The sequence below is a fragment of the Meriones unguiculatus genome, chromosome 11 (assembly GCF_030254825.1).
Source record: "Meriones unguiculatus strain TT.TT164.6M chromosome 11, Bangor_MerUng_6.1, whole genome shotgun sequence".
Lineage (NCBI taxonomy): Eukaryota > Metazoa > Chordata > Mammalia > Rodentia > Muridae > Meriones > Meriones unguiculatus.
Window position 1 is genome coordinate 25,238,046 of NC_083359.1, and position 16,606 is coordinate 25,254,651.

At 42.4% G+C, this 16,606-nt stretch overlaps 1 protein-coding gene across 6 annotated transcripts in view; it reads right to left on the minus strand.

The window, feature by feature from the left end:
- The window catches only part of Ebf1 (EBF transcription factor 1), a 394,413-nt gene that overhangs the window by 364,476 nt on the left and 13,331 nt on the right, over positions 1 to 16,606 (minus strand). For all 6 annotated transcript variants that reach the window (XM_060363815.1, XM_060363813.1, XM_060363812.1 and 3 more), the window contains exon 5: positions 10,248 to 10,321. In XM_060363815.1, the coding sequence (XP_060219798.1) occupies positions 10,248 to 10,321 (74 nt within the window). The remainder of the gene's footprint in view (positions 1 to 10,247; positions 10,322 to 16,606) is intronic.

The following is a 16,606-nucleotide window of genomic DNA, read 5'->3' on the forward strand; positions in this document are numbered from 1 at the left end:
CTACGGAGCAAAAGCGAGAGGATTTAGTACCGACCATTACAATGTAAGATCATCATTTAAGCAGACAGAAGGTTCAAATTGCTGGGTTGCAAATGCTAGAATTACCACAAAGCCATACCTGGCAATCAACGGATCCTAGGGGCAGAAAATTCTATTTGGGTCACTTATGGGTTAATGGCCAGGCTTAACCTCTCCCTACTCAGAGGACAGGAGAGGGAGGGGGGACCCTCCCAGAGCCAGGAATACAGCCCCTAAGATGGGGTCTCTCCTTCACTATACTGGTATTGGCAGAGTTCAATGTGAAGTACTGTATTCTTATATCTACCCAATAAGAATATTCAGGGTCGTGGGTGGATCAAACATTCTTCCCTCAAGAACACAGTAATCATGTGATTCCCCCCTCCAGTCATTATGTATTAAATGGATTCTTTTTGTCTTCTCTTTTTGATGGGTGGCACTTTCTTCAACCACAGCCTTCTCAAAACTCCCAGCACAATGATGTTTGCACTTGAACTTCTTCTCGAGAATAAAGGCAATACACGGTGATTCAAATGAGGAGAAGGTGAGAGAGAATAAAGCGGAGGATCCATTCTCAGTCCTCTGGCTTTGGTGGCCACTTTAGTTTTCTTAAAGAATTGGGGACCATGGACCCACTAGCTCACACAATCCTGACTGCAAACATTAGGACATAGGGACAACAGTCACGAGCAAGGAAAGTGCTGGTACCTAGATCCTACTTTGTTTAGGCCCTTGAGATTGCCAGGTTTAACACCAAAAACAAACAAACAAAAAACAAACAAACAAACAAACAAACAAAAAACCCAAGGTGTTTCAAAGGAATGAATAAAAAAACGATGTAGTTCTTATCTCTTTCAAGAGTCTTATGTAGCTATGTAGCTAAGGATAATCTTGAACTTCTGACCCTCCTCTTTGGTGCTGGCTGAGATTATAGGTGTGTACCCACTTCATACTATAGTGTTAGGGGTTCAACTTAGGGCTTCCTGCATGCACTCTATTATCTGAGATATACAATCTCCAGCTGCAAATGTCATGTTTCTGAGAAATACACATCCTTATGCAGGAAACTATGCATCTGAAATACGATTGTAAGTAAGTTTCCCCCCCTGCCTGGTCTCCACCCAGGACTACACTGTGGAAGAACATGACTGATCAATAAAGAAGGCTGGAAGGTGACCCAGGAGCTGTACTCCACTGCATACTATAAGTAAAATATGTACTTTTCTCCATCCCTCTCATACATTCTAATGTATCCAAATACACATATACACACAGAGCATAAACCTAGATATCTGCTGGAGACCACCAAATATTGAACTTCATTTTTCAGGGCCCAGCAATATTTCATAACATATTAAGTCTTTCGCCAAAATTGAGACATCTTCTTCCTCTCTTTGACTGTATCCCCAAGAGATGAATCAGCTTGGTCTTAGATCTATATCTTTATTTTTCAGAAGGCAATGGAAAGGATTCTATCTCTGTTCTCAAAGCCCCAGCTGAAAAACCCTGTCTCCCCCATAGCCTAATAACTTTCTGATTTGTCAGAAACTTTTTTCTCACAGCCTAAGTTCTGTTCCACTAATAAGTCACACTCTGTGGTGGTAGGACCAAGGTATCCTATCTAAGAGACCAATAAAGATGGGGGGGGGGGGAAGAAATGTTAGGAATTGGCAATTGTGCAAAATGAATAACTTAAAACTCAACTCCGGGGGCCAGCAAGATGACTTAGCAAGTAAAGATGCTTGCCACCAAGCCTGAAGATATGAACTCAATCATGACCCCAGGTTAGAAGGAGAATACCTACTTCCTAGAGTTGCTCTCTGACCTCCGTATATGCACTCACACACATGCACATGCACAAACAAAATGTTTAAAACAGTATTTAAAAACCCATCTTTCACTATCCATGAGAGCCGATCCTCTCTACCCGCTTTCCCTAGGCTTGTCAGGTTAACATGATGATTAAACATGGCTGGTCCCATTAAGAACCCAAGGTGGGGCAGTGTCAAGAGCACCCTTGTGTTTATACCCTACCCCTACTCTAAGTCTGAGAAGTCTGAGCTATGAAGAGGGAGTGATATTCAAAAGCAGCCCACTGACACAGCCACACCCCATTACACAAGGAGAGCAGATGAGGAAAAAGTAAACCCTTGGTGTCTGCACCCTCACCAAAATCCTTCCGGGGTGAAACGTCCTTGGGGAACTCCTCCAGCTTGCTTGAGGCTAACTATGGGCCAGGGCCCATCCCTGGAGTCTTCTCTCCCTACCCATCATCACTGTCTTCAGCCCAGTTGCTTTTATTTATTTCTGGGAGTAGTGCAAAGCCTACCTCTTGGTCTTGCTGTCTCCGCTTTGACTCCATCAAATAGATCTGTCCCATCTAGCTGATCTTTTTTGAAATGTCCAGGAGACTGTGCCATTTCGTTGTCTAAGACCTTTGAACAGCTTCCCACTGCACTTTGAATAAATCCATGGTGTGGCGTCATGCCAGGCTGCTGACCTGCCACCCTTTCTTGCCAAGCTCCAGACTCATGGGCCAGTTGTGATCCCTCCAACACAGCGTGCTCCATCAGAGCTCAGGTCCAGGCCAGGCAAGCTTCTTCTGGGCAGCCCCTGCCCTTCCTTCCTCAACCACTACTCTTTTCCCTTTAGACGTCAGTGTAGATGCCCTAGCTTACCTTACCCCGTTTCTCTCTTGGGCAGTTACTACAATGCAGCTCAACGCGTTACTCATTTATTGGGGTATTTTTGTTGGGAATTTTCCCCATTCCATGCTTTCCATCTGTTAATTCATATGTGTTATGAAGGTAGAAACTGTCCATATCACTTATCTAATACCTAAAGCTTGAGATAGAATTTCAGAGCTCAGATATTAAGTGACTCAATGAATAAATGCTTGAATGAATGGATGGCTGTTAACCAAAAACTCTATGAATAAGGATGGTATAGCTGGGGAGACACGGCAGATTAAAAAGAAGTAAAGCTGACTCCCTGGGAAAGCACTGTGCATTCTATCCCACCCACACATGAAACCACCTTCTCCAAACAAATGCCACTCTTGGCCCCAGAGATGTATTTTACATTATGTATAGTCCTCATCTCCACAACACAAAGATTCCCTGGTAACAATAAAGTGAATTAAACCAGGTCTCTATGCTGTGACTCCAAGGAAATCAGAGAAATGGGCATATGAAAAGGGCAGAATGGGAGAAACAGGAAAGAATGGAAGGCACTACACACTTAGAGAAAAAAGTTTATACAAAATATTAAAACCAGCTTAAACAGGCTCCTGTATTTTGAGTCACACCGCCATACTTATAGCTGACACGTCACTATACGCCATACCTTATCCCTTCACATGTCAGCAACCACGTAAGTATCTACAACGTCACTCCACAAAGATGCAAAGACAGTTAAGCTTGTTACCGTGCAATGTCCCTCACAGGCTCCTGTGAGAGCCGTCTCTAGCTGACATCACTATTTTGGGAGGTTCTGGAGACTGTGGGGGTGCTAACTGAAGGAAGTATGCCTCTGGAGACATGGCCTAAGGCATGGCTGTACCTTGTCCTGAGCCATTCCTATATCCCCATTTCTGCTTCCTGGCCATCAGGAGGTGAGCAGCTTTTCTCCACCAGGCCCTTTTGCCCTGATGTCCTTTCTGCTTCATCATGGGCCCAGAAACATAAAGTGACCATCTCCTGAACCCTTTGAAAAATGAAATCCTTCCTCCCTTAATTAGTTTCCATCAGACATGTTACCACATCAGAGAAAAACTGACAAAGATGTGCACAGACATATGTGTACATGCAAAACATGTGTGTATGTACCTGAAGGTACATATATGTGTATGCATATATGTGTGTATGCACATCTGTATTCATGGAATTCTATACACTAAAAAGAATGACAGTAGGGTTGACACACTACGATGGAAGAGGTCTGTATTATATTAATGGGTTAAGAAATCAAGTTACAAAATAGTATGGACAGTGTGAACCCACCTCTGGAAGAATGAGTGAAAAAGAAGGAAGAGAAGAGGAAAATGTTCACAAGTCTGGTATACTCCTACATTTCACTTACGTCTCTACTGTTTAACAAAGGTCTTGGGTGCTTTGCCACCCCAGAACCCCATAGCTTCTGTCCACTCTCTTCATGGCATCCACTTTCAACAACCCATTTATTCATTGTCTATTTTTGTTACATATCTCTCATGCTGGACTTTAAATCCCACAAAGACAGATAAATAAACTATTAGGATCCCTCCACAACCCTAGCAGAGGCAACTGAAAGAAGCTGGATTTCAAAAGTTGACTTTTGAATAAACGAATAAGAACACTGAAGATTAATCTAGAACAGACAGTGGACAAATGGAGGATAGTCATTTCCATTCTTCAGTGTTCTGCTTTGTGTTGCAAGGATACTTTCCCCCTAAAAAAATGAAAAGTCAACCTCTAGCAGAAGGAACTTTTATTAATAGTTTTGTTACACTTTTATTCACGTTTGCTTGTTTGTTTATCTTTGTAGGTAGGTGCACACATGCCTCTGTGGAGATGTGAAGATCAGAGGACGCCTTGCAGGATCTGGGTTTTCCTTTCTATCTTGTGGGTTCCTGGGTCTCAAACTAAGGTCTCAAGGCTGAGATGATATCCACTCTCCAGTAGTTTCCCAGAGCCAAGCAGAAAGAACTACCCTTCAACCCTGTGACAGTCCATTGTGATAATTCTTCCATCTCAGTCTGAACTGACTCACTTCTTTCCACTAATGTCAAACAAAGAAAGATGAGCACTGATTTCCTCTATACCTGAGACAGGCATTAACGGAGAGGGACAAGCAAAAAGAACAAGAACACTCATGTTTAAGCAGAAGAGGGCTTATGCTGAAGCAACCCCATAAATGACACCGTTGAAGACGCTCTTACAGGGAAAAGAAACGACGTTGATCAAAGCAAACAGAGTGAGCATGCCTGAGGCCCCCATCCACTCACTCAGCATCTCTCAGCCTCCTGCCATCTGTGCCTGCATGGGCTCAGCACCCGCTCCCTACAGCAGGCATCTACTGAGGGGACGTGGATTTCCCCAATTTGATTTTCCCAAGATCAAGAGCCCAAGAATGGCAGGTGCCACTCTTCTTTGCATCTCCTTTTTAATCTGTAACCCAAATGACAGGACAGCTATGTGACCACTCACAGCAGTGGGCCCTCCACACCTGGTATGGGCTACAAACACTGGGGACTCACCAGCAGGCCCATGTATCTCCCAAGTTCTGCACACTCGGGGGGGGGGGGGGAGGGAGATTTAGGAGTCCCTCCCTTAGCAGTGAACACAGGTGGCAGATTTCTAGTGAGCTGACTCACAGGTCCATAAATCAGGGCAGAAAACATCTGAATGCTCCCTAGTTGTGGTGCCTGCAGATCCTCATCTTAAGCACATAACTTCTTTCTGTAAGTACAACCTCTTGCCACTGGAGATGGATGCCATTTGGGTAGTGGATGGGGACAGTTCAGACCCAAGTCTTTTTACATAGCCCTGTTTGGGCCAGAACTCACTCTCCAGCACAGACTAGCCTCAGATTTACAGCAATCCTCTGCCTCCTCCTCCCAGGTGCAGGGATTACAGACAGGTGCAGCCACTTCTTGCTAAAGTGGGCATCCCAGTAAAAATGAAGGTTCCTACCCTACTCAGCCAAAGTGGCTAGAGAATGAGCTATGTCGGTTACCAGTGTGACTAATGCCAACAGAGGGGATAAACTCTGATGGAATCTGCTACATTGCTACTGCTCTACCATCTTCCCACGCCTAAAAGTTTCCTGTCTTCGGGACAATCAACCTTCAGTCAGTCTTGTAGTCTCCACCTCTTCTGCCTTGCCTGGGCACTCCTGGCCCTGTGTACTGATGGGGTTCATATCTGGGCCTCTCCTGACTGACTTTCTCCATGTTTGCAAATGTTGTGTAGTTTTCCTTCATTTCTCTAGAGTTCATTTCTTCCCTCATCAGCCTTCTCACTGTAAGAGTGGCCATCATTTCTTGACAGCTGGGCCCATACAGTCTGTGAGGCAAGCCTCGGGTACCTATGTGAATCTACTCTCTGAATCACCAGCGACCTGGGGCATTTCTCTCTTTGTGCCCACCCTTGTCTTGCCAGCACTAAGATCTGGCTGATTTCCCCACCCTGACATTCTTTCATTCTCTGAGTCCTATATGCTCAAGGTTTTTCCTAATTCTATAGTGTGACCTTCTTATTCAGTGTGACTGCTCCTCTTAAGAATGGAACCATGCACTCCTCTCTTCCTCTTCTTCCATGATTCTCAATCCCATCTTCCATGAAGCTTCAGTTCTCACCCTTGAAAAACATAGTCTGAAGCTGGTTATCTTTGACTAAGGCCACATCTCTGCCCAGCTGCAAACTTCCACAAAGCAGGCCTGCCTAGACCAACATTTCTTTATGCAGCCTCTAAAATACCTCACCCATCTCGTCTCTCTCCATTCCCACTGCTATGATCCACCTACAAATATTTTCTTCTTCCTCTCCATCAACAGAGTCCTTCGCCTCAAACCTCCATCATATTAAACCCTTTGCCCAGTGAAGTCTAATGCTTAATGCTTCCAACTTCAAGCTCTCCTACTATGGGGTGAAATTTCCTCACTCTAAATTCCACAAGGCTTTGTGCATAATTGGTACTAAAAAGTAAAGGCACAGACCACAACTATAATGAACCAGCTACAATCAGGTTTTGACAGACACTAAACCTCCTTTCAATGTTTACTTACCATCAGATACGTTGAGCAACGAAGTACCAAATACTTGGCCAGGCACAGATTATGTCTCTACTGCTGCTTCTATTAATAATGCCTCAGGTCATAGCAGGCTTTCAGTTCTGGCTCTACCAAGCATCGTGGTGAGAATTTATATGGACTATAGCATTTAACCTTAACTACCACCCTAAGAGATAGCATTAAAACCCCATTTCACAAATGGGACAGCTGAAGCGTGGAGGAAAACTGAGTCACTTCCTGACCTTAAAGAGGCTTGACTAAATAAAGACAGACAGTAAGGTGTCATTGCAAGGACAGGGAGTGCTATGAAGTTAAAAGCACCTGGTACACTGGAATGCTTACAAGGGGAGATGACTTGGGCCAAGGGCCAGAGGTGCTTCCTTGGAGAAGCTATACATAAGTGCGTGTCTGAAGGAGGAAAGCAGAGTAAACCTGGAAAAGAGGACGGAAGGAAGAGCCTATCAAGTAAGCAGGCTAGCCTTGGGAGTTTCACGGTTCTTCTACAAAATAAATAAGCAAGACCTCTTCCTAGGAGGTACCTCTGACCTGCCATCTCCCTGGGTGCTGAAGATGAACAACACCTGCTGGCCGCAGGACGCCAAGTCCCCCTTCCAAGCTAACTTCCTATTCTTCATCTGCATTCAAGCACAGAAGTTAGGGTGCTCAGATAAGCAAACCTCATATAGAATACTACTCTTAAAGAGAAAAATAAAAGGATTCATAGAGCCATGTTATCTCAGGAACTTCAACACTGTGATTGGTGTGATAGATTCCAATTCATCAAAAGGCAGAAGCGTGTTCATAATGTTACACAGGTGCTCTGCATCACCAAATCAAAGAGGGGTTGTCAATAATTATAAACCAATGATGCTAATTTCTTTAGCCATCTCATACAATGGGGTCACCTTCCCTACAAAACACAATGGCGTGGAGTTTCTTTTTTCCTTCTTCTTCTTAATTTACAACACCTGACAGAGGAGTGTCTCTTGCTTATCTTTTTGTTTTCCCTCCCATTTGCTGTAATGCACCAATCCCTTCCCTGTGGATCGAAATTCTGTCTCCTTCATCATAGCCAGTGTACTATAAACATACAGCTTTTGTGACATCAACGCAAAGTTTTATTGTGCCGTTAGCTTTGATAGAAAGCACTGCAGAAAGTTGTTTAGAAATTAAATATCTAAAACAAGCTATTTTAAAACCCAGGGCCTTCACTATTTCATGTCTGCAATGAAGAAATTTCATCTTGGGGAGAGCAAGCTGTCTTTCACACCATATGGCTAATGGTGGTGCATAGCAATTAGCCAGGCTGATTAATGGTGAACAGATTCTAATTTTATGCTTATAATTGAGGCTGCATTTGCACCCCTGGTGCAAATTCAGCACATCCCAACTTCCACTTACAACAGGCAAGAAATCAAGAGAAATAGGATGGTATGGAAAGTGAGAATTTTTTTTTCCTAAAGCCCCCTAAAGAGCATCAGATTTGCAATTTAAAAGACTGTTAGGCACACAATAGATGACAGGTTTGTGTAATGGGGTCATGGCAGCCTAGTAAACAAACAGTACCCCTTCCACATCTATAGGCAGCCAGGAAAGCTGTAATCTGTAACATTAGCAAGATGACATTTGGAATATGGCTTTTCCCTCTTAGCCACACGGTACAAACAGCATCATTTGCCTTCAGTGGCTTGAGAATTTTATTTTTGCTATTTTTATGTTTCTGAAAAATAGAGAGAACGTCAGCAGTAAAGCACACCAACCAGCATAATAAAGCACTTTGGACCAATGAATTTTAAAAACAAGGAAAATATAAACTGCATTAATAGAGGAGAGGCCTGTGCGTGAAAGGCATAATATATCTCTAAATAGTTCAAGAATAGAATTCTCCCCAGCATAATCCAAACATATGCAGATACAAAATGCAAATCAATGATGTATAGATAGAGCCTGGCCCTGTTGGTTGAAATCCATCTTCCTGTTTCCTGTTTTGCTACTGTCATGTGCAGCTCTACATGGAGAGTTCAGTCTAATGGCATGCTAATTGCAGAGGGCTGAGGTAGTAGAGAAAATGGTTAGGGAAATAGTAATATAGACAGGGTTATGTTTTACTGCTTTTCAAAATGGATTTTGCTCCTTTAATTCTGAAAGGTACCACTCAGCTAGATTATATCCAGTTCATACACACAGGGTAAATCCAACTTTTCTTACTAACGTAAGGAACCCCACAACATTTGGGAGTTCTGCTACTGTCTCAAGTCTGGAGAAAAGCAACCTGGTTTTTAGAATAATTAACAGGTTTTACAAATCACTGAAGTGAAAATGTGTGAAACTCTTGTATATCTTAGAACTATAAATCAGAAGTATGTTTTTTTATATAAAAAGGAAAATTGGAGTTTGTATAGACACAATGTTAATATTTGGGATTTCACTCAGAAAACACACATAGCCCTTTCTATTCTATCTCCACCTGTAGAGTTTTGAGATTGTTTTCCCCAAGAGTCTATGAGCAGCAGATGAGGGCCACCCATGCTGAGATGGGAGCTGAAGACCCATGCATATTGGTCAATGATGGTCAGCAGCCAAACACACATTGTACCAGGGGGAGCCTCCTAAGCTAACAAAGCAATTGGGAGCGGTCCTCTGATGCTGAGTGAAATCTTCCTGCTCTGTCCAATTACTTGAGGATGTTGGGAGCAAAATTTTACAAGGAATAACAGCGCAAGTAAAAAGGCTGCCCACTGCTCTTGCCCTCTCCTGTGTGGGCCTGGCTGAGGCCATAGAGGTGAATGTGATCTCAGATGCCACTTCAGCATGGTTCCAGCAGAAAGTGAAAAGAATCAAGTAAGGAGCATGAATTATTAAACCTTTTAAAGCCCCCTCTTCACTCCCCCCACCACCAAATCTCAAAGCCCACTACCTCCAAGAAATATTAGGTTCATGTTCAGATATGAACAGGATAATTAAAAGACCAAATGCAAGTAGAGGGAGGGGGCAGTTTAAGGAGAAATGAGGAGGCTCGGGTAGAGGGGTGTTATATTAAGTGGAGGAACGAAAAAGAAGGAACTGTAACTTTCAAGTTGACCCAAACAGAAGCCTCTACTGACTTCAAGAGAACTCTTATTTTACTAAGCATGCAGTTGAGTGCAAATGTCACCAGTAAGGAGGTGGTATTGTCTTTGACTCCACTGTGAAGGATGAGGGAGGGCGCTGCTCTGTGGCCATTAATGGTGAGGTATCAAAATGCAAACCGATGTCTTCCAAGACGAAATGTAATAAATAATTGAGATCTGTCATGATCTCTGACACTACCAAATGTGTCTAAGAATCCTTTCTTCTAGATCATTTACTAAAAGCAAAATAAACATATACACCCCCCACCCCATGGAACTGAGTTTACCTAGATTTGAGATTCAAGTTCACCTTTATTTTGCTAATTAGAGAGAGAGAGATTTCTTACCTGCACATGATCTCGTGTGTGAGCAAAACTCGGCACATTTCAGGGTTCTTGTCTTGGCCTTCGTACACTATGGCCTGAAAGGAAAGGCATGTTTTTAACTAAAAATAGAAGCAAGTAGCAGAGCGTTACCTATAGCAATCCAGCTCTTCACCACCTTGCCCCTGCTGGGGACCAATTAACTTTTAAGAACAAAAAGCCTCACTGGGCTGATTATTCCAGGACACATTGCTCGGGATCAGCCCAAATTGAGTGGAATGGGATATGGTCCTCTCTGCCCTATCAAGCACCTCATTATGCACATCTATGGACCAGCCTGTGTGATGGGCATCTGTTGTCAAGACAACCATAATTCTCTTCTCAATACAGCATAAAAATAAATCTAATCAATAAAGAGGGAAGCTTCAGGAGGCTGAAGAGGCTGCAATATTTTGTATTTCAAATATAGAAAAGCATGCGGGTTTGACCAGCCAATAGCACACACTTGCCTCTCCGCTACTCCCAGACCCCCACATTTAGTATTCTACTGGCAAGAAGCAGAAAACAAGTCTGGGAAAAGCTAACCAGTAGATGCACCGACTGCGTCATTTCTGAAGCGATTCAGTGAGGGAAAACCCCTCTTCCTACCAACAGGCTGAAAACATGTGCTGTTGCACCCACCCAAACAGGAACACTCGCCAGCAGATGCTGTGTGAGTGATGAAATCACAGAGGCAGCTCCCTAGACAAAGAATTACGTCTCCCTCTCAAAACCTGGAGTCCTCAGCCGCCAACCACGACACTTTGCTCTTCATTTATTTTGTTTGTTTGTTTGTTTGTTTACTGTAACAAAATCACCTTTTTGCTTCGGGACACCCACTAAGTTCCCCCAAACCTCAAGCTTGACCCTGGATCTACAGGTTCCTTATCCCTGCCGAAGAAAAACACAACGCTCTTGGTAGGGCAGGGTTCTGCATCAGCATACATTTAGCTCACTTAACACTGTATCGCTGCATAATAGTAATATAACACAGCTTCAAATTGTTAATAAAATTACTTTCGCACATTCACAGAACCCTCACTTTCTTAGTGACAAAACTATTTAAATTAACCAGAGATTATTCTTATTCTTATGTGGCGCATAAAAGTGCTTGCGTGTGCCTAATTTGTCATTCTCACTTAATGCACGTTGGTTTTGAACTTGGAGACAAAAGCACCACAACGTAACCCAGCGTGGACAGAGCCAAGGGGTCGTGACCTGGTTATAAGGTGTAAACACAGAACGAAGCAAACTTTACAAAAAATTAAAAATTAAGAAAAAGTGGTTGGATGAAAAAAGCACATTTCTCTACCATTGACCAGTCAAAACTATTTTTTATGGCTGCCTCATCATAACCTTGTATTTTTTTTTAAATGTTTTTAGTTTAACTGTAAAAACATTTAACTTCTAAAACGGTTGAAAGAATATATGTAGAAGTCCAGGACAGGAGATTCATTACCCAGATTCCTCAAACGTTTGCATCTTACTAAATTTGCTTCCTATTTTTCTTTTTCCCCTAAATCACTTTTTAGCAAATTGCAGATATGTCCTCAATAGATCAGCATGCATTTCCTGAAAACAAGGCACTTTCATGCATAATCACAGCACAATTATCCAAATAAGAAAATTAGCATTGATACAATAGAATAATCTAATCTCCAGACCTTATTGAGATTTACCAATTACCTAATAATGTCCTTTACAGCAAAAGAAAATCCAGTACTAATCACTGCGCTCAGCTGTCATGTCTCCTTTCATTCCAAATGTCCTCCAGTCATTGTAGTTCACGGCACTGACATTGTTGAAAATGCAGGCCAGTTATGTTGTAGAATATCCTCCTACTAGAGTTTGTTTGGATTTCTCAAGCTCATATTAAAGCCTTGGATTTCAGCGGCACTGGGCAATGCTAAATTTCCTCTGAGCCAGGTTCCGTATCCATCTGTGAGTTTAGTAGCAGCGTAAACTCTGACCATTGGTTAAGGTGATTCCCGCCGTGCCCCAGTGAACACAGGCCAGCTTTTCACACCATAACATTCTATTTTACCCTCTTCAGTCATTCATAACTGTTTTCTGGGGCAATAACCTGGGTTATGTGAATGCCCTACTATGCTCCAAATCTTTAGTCGCTGGTTTTAGTTTGCATACTTTAGTCTTATTATATTTATTTATCATACTGGGGTGAGAGAGGAGGGTGTGCCACTCTGTGTGTGTATGTGTGAGTGTGTGTGTGTGTGTGTGTGTGTGTGTTTGTGCGTGTGCGAGAGTGTATGTTCGAGTATGTGTGTGCTCGTGTGTGTATGTGTGCAGGTAGGTGTGTGCGAGTGTATGTGAGTGTGTGTGAGTATGTGTGTGTATGTGTGTGTGCATGCGTGTGAGTGTATGTATGTGGAGGTCAGAGAACAAACGGCAGGAGCGGTTCTCTCTTTGCACCACATGGAGGTCGAGAACTGAACTCAGGTCTCCAGGCTTGCTCACCAACTACCTTTACCTTCTTGAGCCTTCTCACTGGCCCTGTTCCCAATATCCTTAAATGACCTCTTCAAATCCCCAAGAAGTCGCTTTACTCAAGAAAGTGCATTATTTAAAAAATATTCTGAAAACCAAAAACTGAGGTCAGTGAGATGGCCCAGCAGGTAGATGTGTCTGATGGCCGGAGGAAAATCCCTGCTGTTCACGTGGCAGTGGGAAAGAACTGATAAATTGTCCTTTGACCTCCATACAGGCCCTGTGTGGAACACTCATGAGCTCCTGCACACACAGGCGCATGTGAGTGCGCTTGAGCACACAAACTAAATAATGAGTAATTTTAGTATTTTTATGAACGTATATTTATGTTCTTTATTTCCTGAAATCACTGTTTTAAAAAAAATCAAAAAGGGAAGAAAACATATAGTAAATTACTGAGTAGATCCCAAGCATAGTGCTAAAAACACGTACACACACAAACAAACAAACAAACGAACAGACAAAATAATGCACTTCTGCTAACCACCATTATCACTAAACTGTGTCTACGGTCTCCTAAAACCCTGCATAACCTCTGCCTCAACGTCACTTTTTGTCTGGACTTGGTAAGTCAGTTTACAGGTCTAGTAAGGTTTTCCATACTGGAGAGAGGCAGGAGAGAGGAAGAAGAAATGTGTTATTTGGGGGTGGGGGTGGCAGGCGTATCAATTACATAAGATCTCATTTTGGAACTTTCCAGATGAGATAAACATTATTATTACCAAGGCTACTAGTTGAAAGGAATGGGGCCACGGTAGCATCCAGTTAATAATAAGCTGCAAGGCAAAGCCACTGAGGGGCTCCCCCCAGGCAATGGATGACAGGGACTCCCAGAAGTCCCATGTTTTTGCCTTGGTAACTGAGCATCACTTGTTAAAGGCCCAGCCCCTCCATAATGCATCTCTTCACCAAACACCAAGCTACCGCTTCGCTTCTGGCAGTGGAGTCAAAACAGAGAATCTTTCTCCAAATCAAGCACAGAAAAATGAAACCAAGAGTTTGTATTTGCTTAGAAATAATTAAGAACTCTGGGGAGATCTGGAATCTGAGGTTCTCTCTCCCTGGGCTGGATAGAATAAGAGTTCTCAATGAACAGGAGCAGAAGAAAAAAAAAAGTATGTGTTTCTGGGAAATTCTTCAATAAAAGAGAGTGGGAGTCTTCCATGGAATAGGAAGGACAAGATTCCTGTCTCTAGAGTAAACTGCACTGTCACATTAAGGGACATGCAAGTCCCATGCAAGTCAAAGGCAGAACTCCCTCTAACCCTACCCAATTTTCTTATCACTGAAAAGCCTTGTGAAAACACATGTGCATGCATATACACAACACAACACACAGAAAATATGGGTCCAGAGATGAACACTCAGAAGGGACCTGGTGCAGGAAGGTATGATCGATTGATTTGGATAGCCTCAGTGTCTCACACAGGGACATTGAGACAGGCTTCAGCCTTCCTTTCCTTTTTTTTCACTGCCTCCCAAGTTCCCTCTCCAGCTTGCTCTTCTGAAAGCATCTTCACTGTGTACATTTAGCACGCACAGCAAGACTGGTTCACAGTTGAGCAAATCCAGACGTTAACCACTCTCCCCCCCCCATCCAAAGATAGTCATCTCCTAACACCAGTTTTGGGGGGAAGGGGCTTCAGCTTCTCTTCCTAATTTAAATGTATGCTTCTGTGGGATTTGAGGCAAGCTGGTTGAGGTTGGATCAGCTGGGAGATCCCAGGGGCATATAAACAGCATTGACTATTTTAAGTGAAACCATTTTAATAGACAGCTGGTTTAGGATGCAGACAATGGCGCACTGAGAAGAAGGCTCATTGTCATCCTCCACAGTAAATCATGTGTCTGCTCATGGGGAGGAAGGTGGTCTGCCGAGAAGCAACAAAGGCAACACTGGCTTAAATAAATCAATGTGTTTATCAGAAGTGAGGATGGGGAGCCGTCCCTAAGATGGAAGGGAGAGGAAGAGAAATTATTAAAATGCATTATTTAAATAAATCAGTTGAGGGTGAATCAAATTGAGGCTTACAACCATAGAAACAAAAGATATAGTATCAAGTGGAAAATAATGTTTACATTAATCCCGCCAAGGGCAAACAAATGCCTCAGGGCAGAGTAGGGATGCTCAGACAGGAAGAAATGTAAAACAATAAACAGCAGTAACTTCACCTCAACTTTCAAAACCCGGTGCTACTAAGAGATAAGTTGTCAAAACCAGTTGTATTTGGAGACCTGGTTTTGTTATGTGTTAGGAGTCTCTCCTCTCTCAATGTCAACCTCTGACAGAAAACAACAATCAGGCAGAAATGAATACATTGTTCCTGCTAATCCTCTCCTGGTTTTCAGATTGCTTTTCTGAACCACATTTTTAAATATATAATTAACTAAAGAAGAAAAAAAAAACCATAGGCATTGTTCAAACTTTCACACCCACACAAAACAACAGTGGTGGAAATTGTGCTGTCCAAAAAGAAAACGCCATTCATTTCAAGTGCTTAATTATAGATCGATCTTTGAAAACTAGTCAGTCCGCGTGCCAGGCCTGACTCAGTTGCCACTGTTTTAAAAGTCATCTTTGAAGTATAGTTCATCCCTGGCTTTTCCAGAATATTGCTGAGGCTTAAGAATTCACTGAGACTTATGCGGATAAGACCCACACAGCGAAAGGAAAGCGACAGGGTGAGTACTGACTGGGATCATACTTCAATGGGATGCCTACAGAAGTTCAGAGAATTGAGCTTGGTTTTCTTTGTTTACTTTTCTAATAGTTTTAACTCTTTGTGTCCCACACCCAAACCAAGGGAGCAGTGAGAATGCACATTTTTTCTCATTAGGAATTTTTCATGGTTTACAATAAGGAGGGAGAGGAGAGAGGAGAAGGGAGGTAACAGAAACTTGAATTTCCCACGTAAGTCAACACAATAACTTTAAAAATGATACTCCTATTTCTGAATACAAAACAAAAAGCAAAGTCTATTTGTCAACTTAAAGAAAGGGCCATTAATATAAGAACTGCCTTCTCTGACCAAAACATGAGTACCTCCTAAATATAAGCTATCAATGATAGCAAATTACTAAGAATTGAGCTAATCAGAAGGTAAATAACGGTGTCTACAGTACCAACACACAGCACAACAATTATTATATTTGCACAGCAAGTCCCACTGCCCTTCATTAAAAAAAAAAAGTGCTAGCTAATATAGTCCAGTTTCCAGCAGGTGAAAGAACACTAGTTAAAATTAAGCCATGCCAAAGAAAACACCACAAATCTGACATTTCATAAACAATTGTGTCAAGCAGCAATCTAACATTAATAGTAGAGTAAAATAAAAAACTCATTTTGCCTCAAGTAGCAGCTTGGCTACTGGCGAACAAATTGCAAAGATGTAATTTCAGCTCTGCAGCTAAGCAGGCCCGTTTTCAGAAGTGAGTGAGGCATGATATCATATTCACTGTGCTGTTCAGTTACATCACAGTCCTGACTAAAAGGCAAGCAAGTCCCCAGTGCTGGGGACTTTCTGATGCATCCCTTCTGTCTCAAAGAACTGAAAGCCCTTATATTATTCAAATGCCTTGGGAGGGGTAACTAAATATATCAAACAATTCCATATGACATTTTTCCTAGAAGTAATAAATGATATTCTACTTGGATAGTTACTGCATTTACTACAATAGCAGATAAAATTGACTTCGCCGGCTCAGCTGAGCAATAATACTAAACTCATACGAACAGCTAATTTATTAAATACTTCATATATGTCAGTCACTGTTCTAAGGCCTTTGCAGTCATGGATCCATTTAATTTTCACAGCAGAACTTTGAGTTGGGTGCAACTG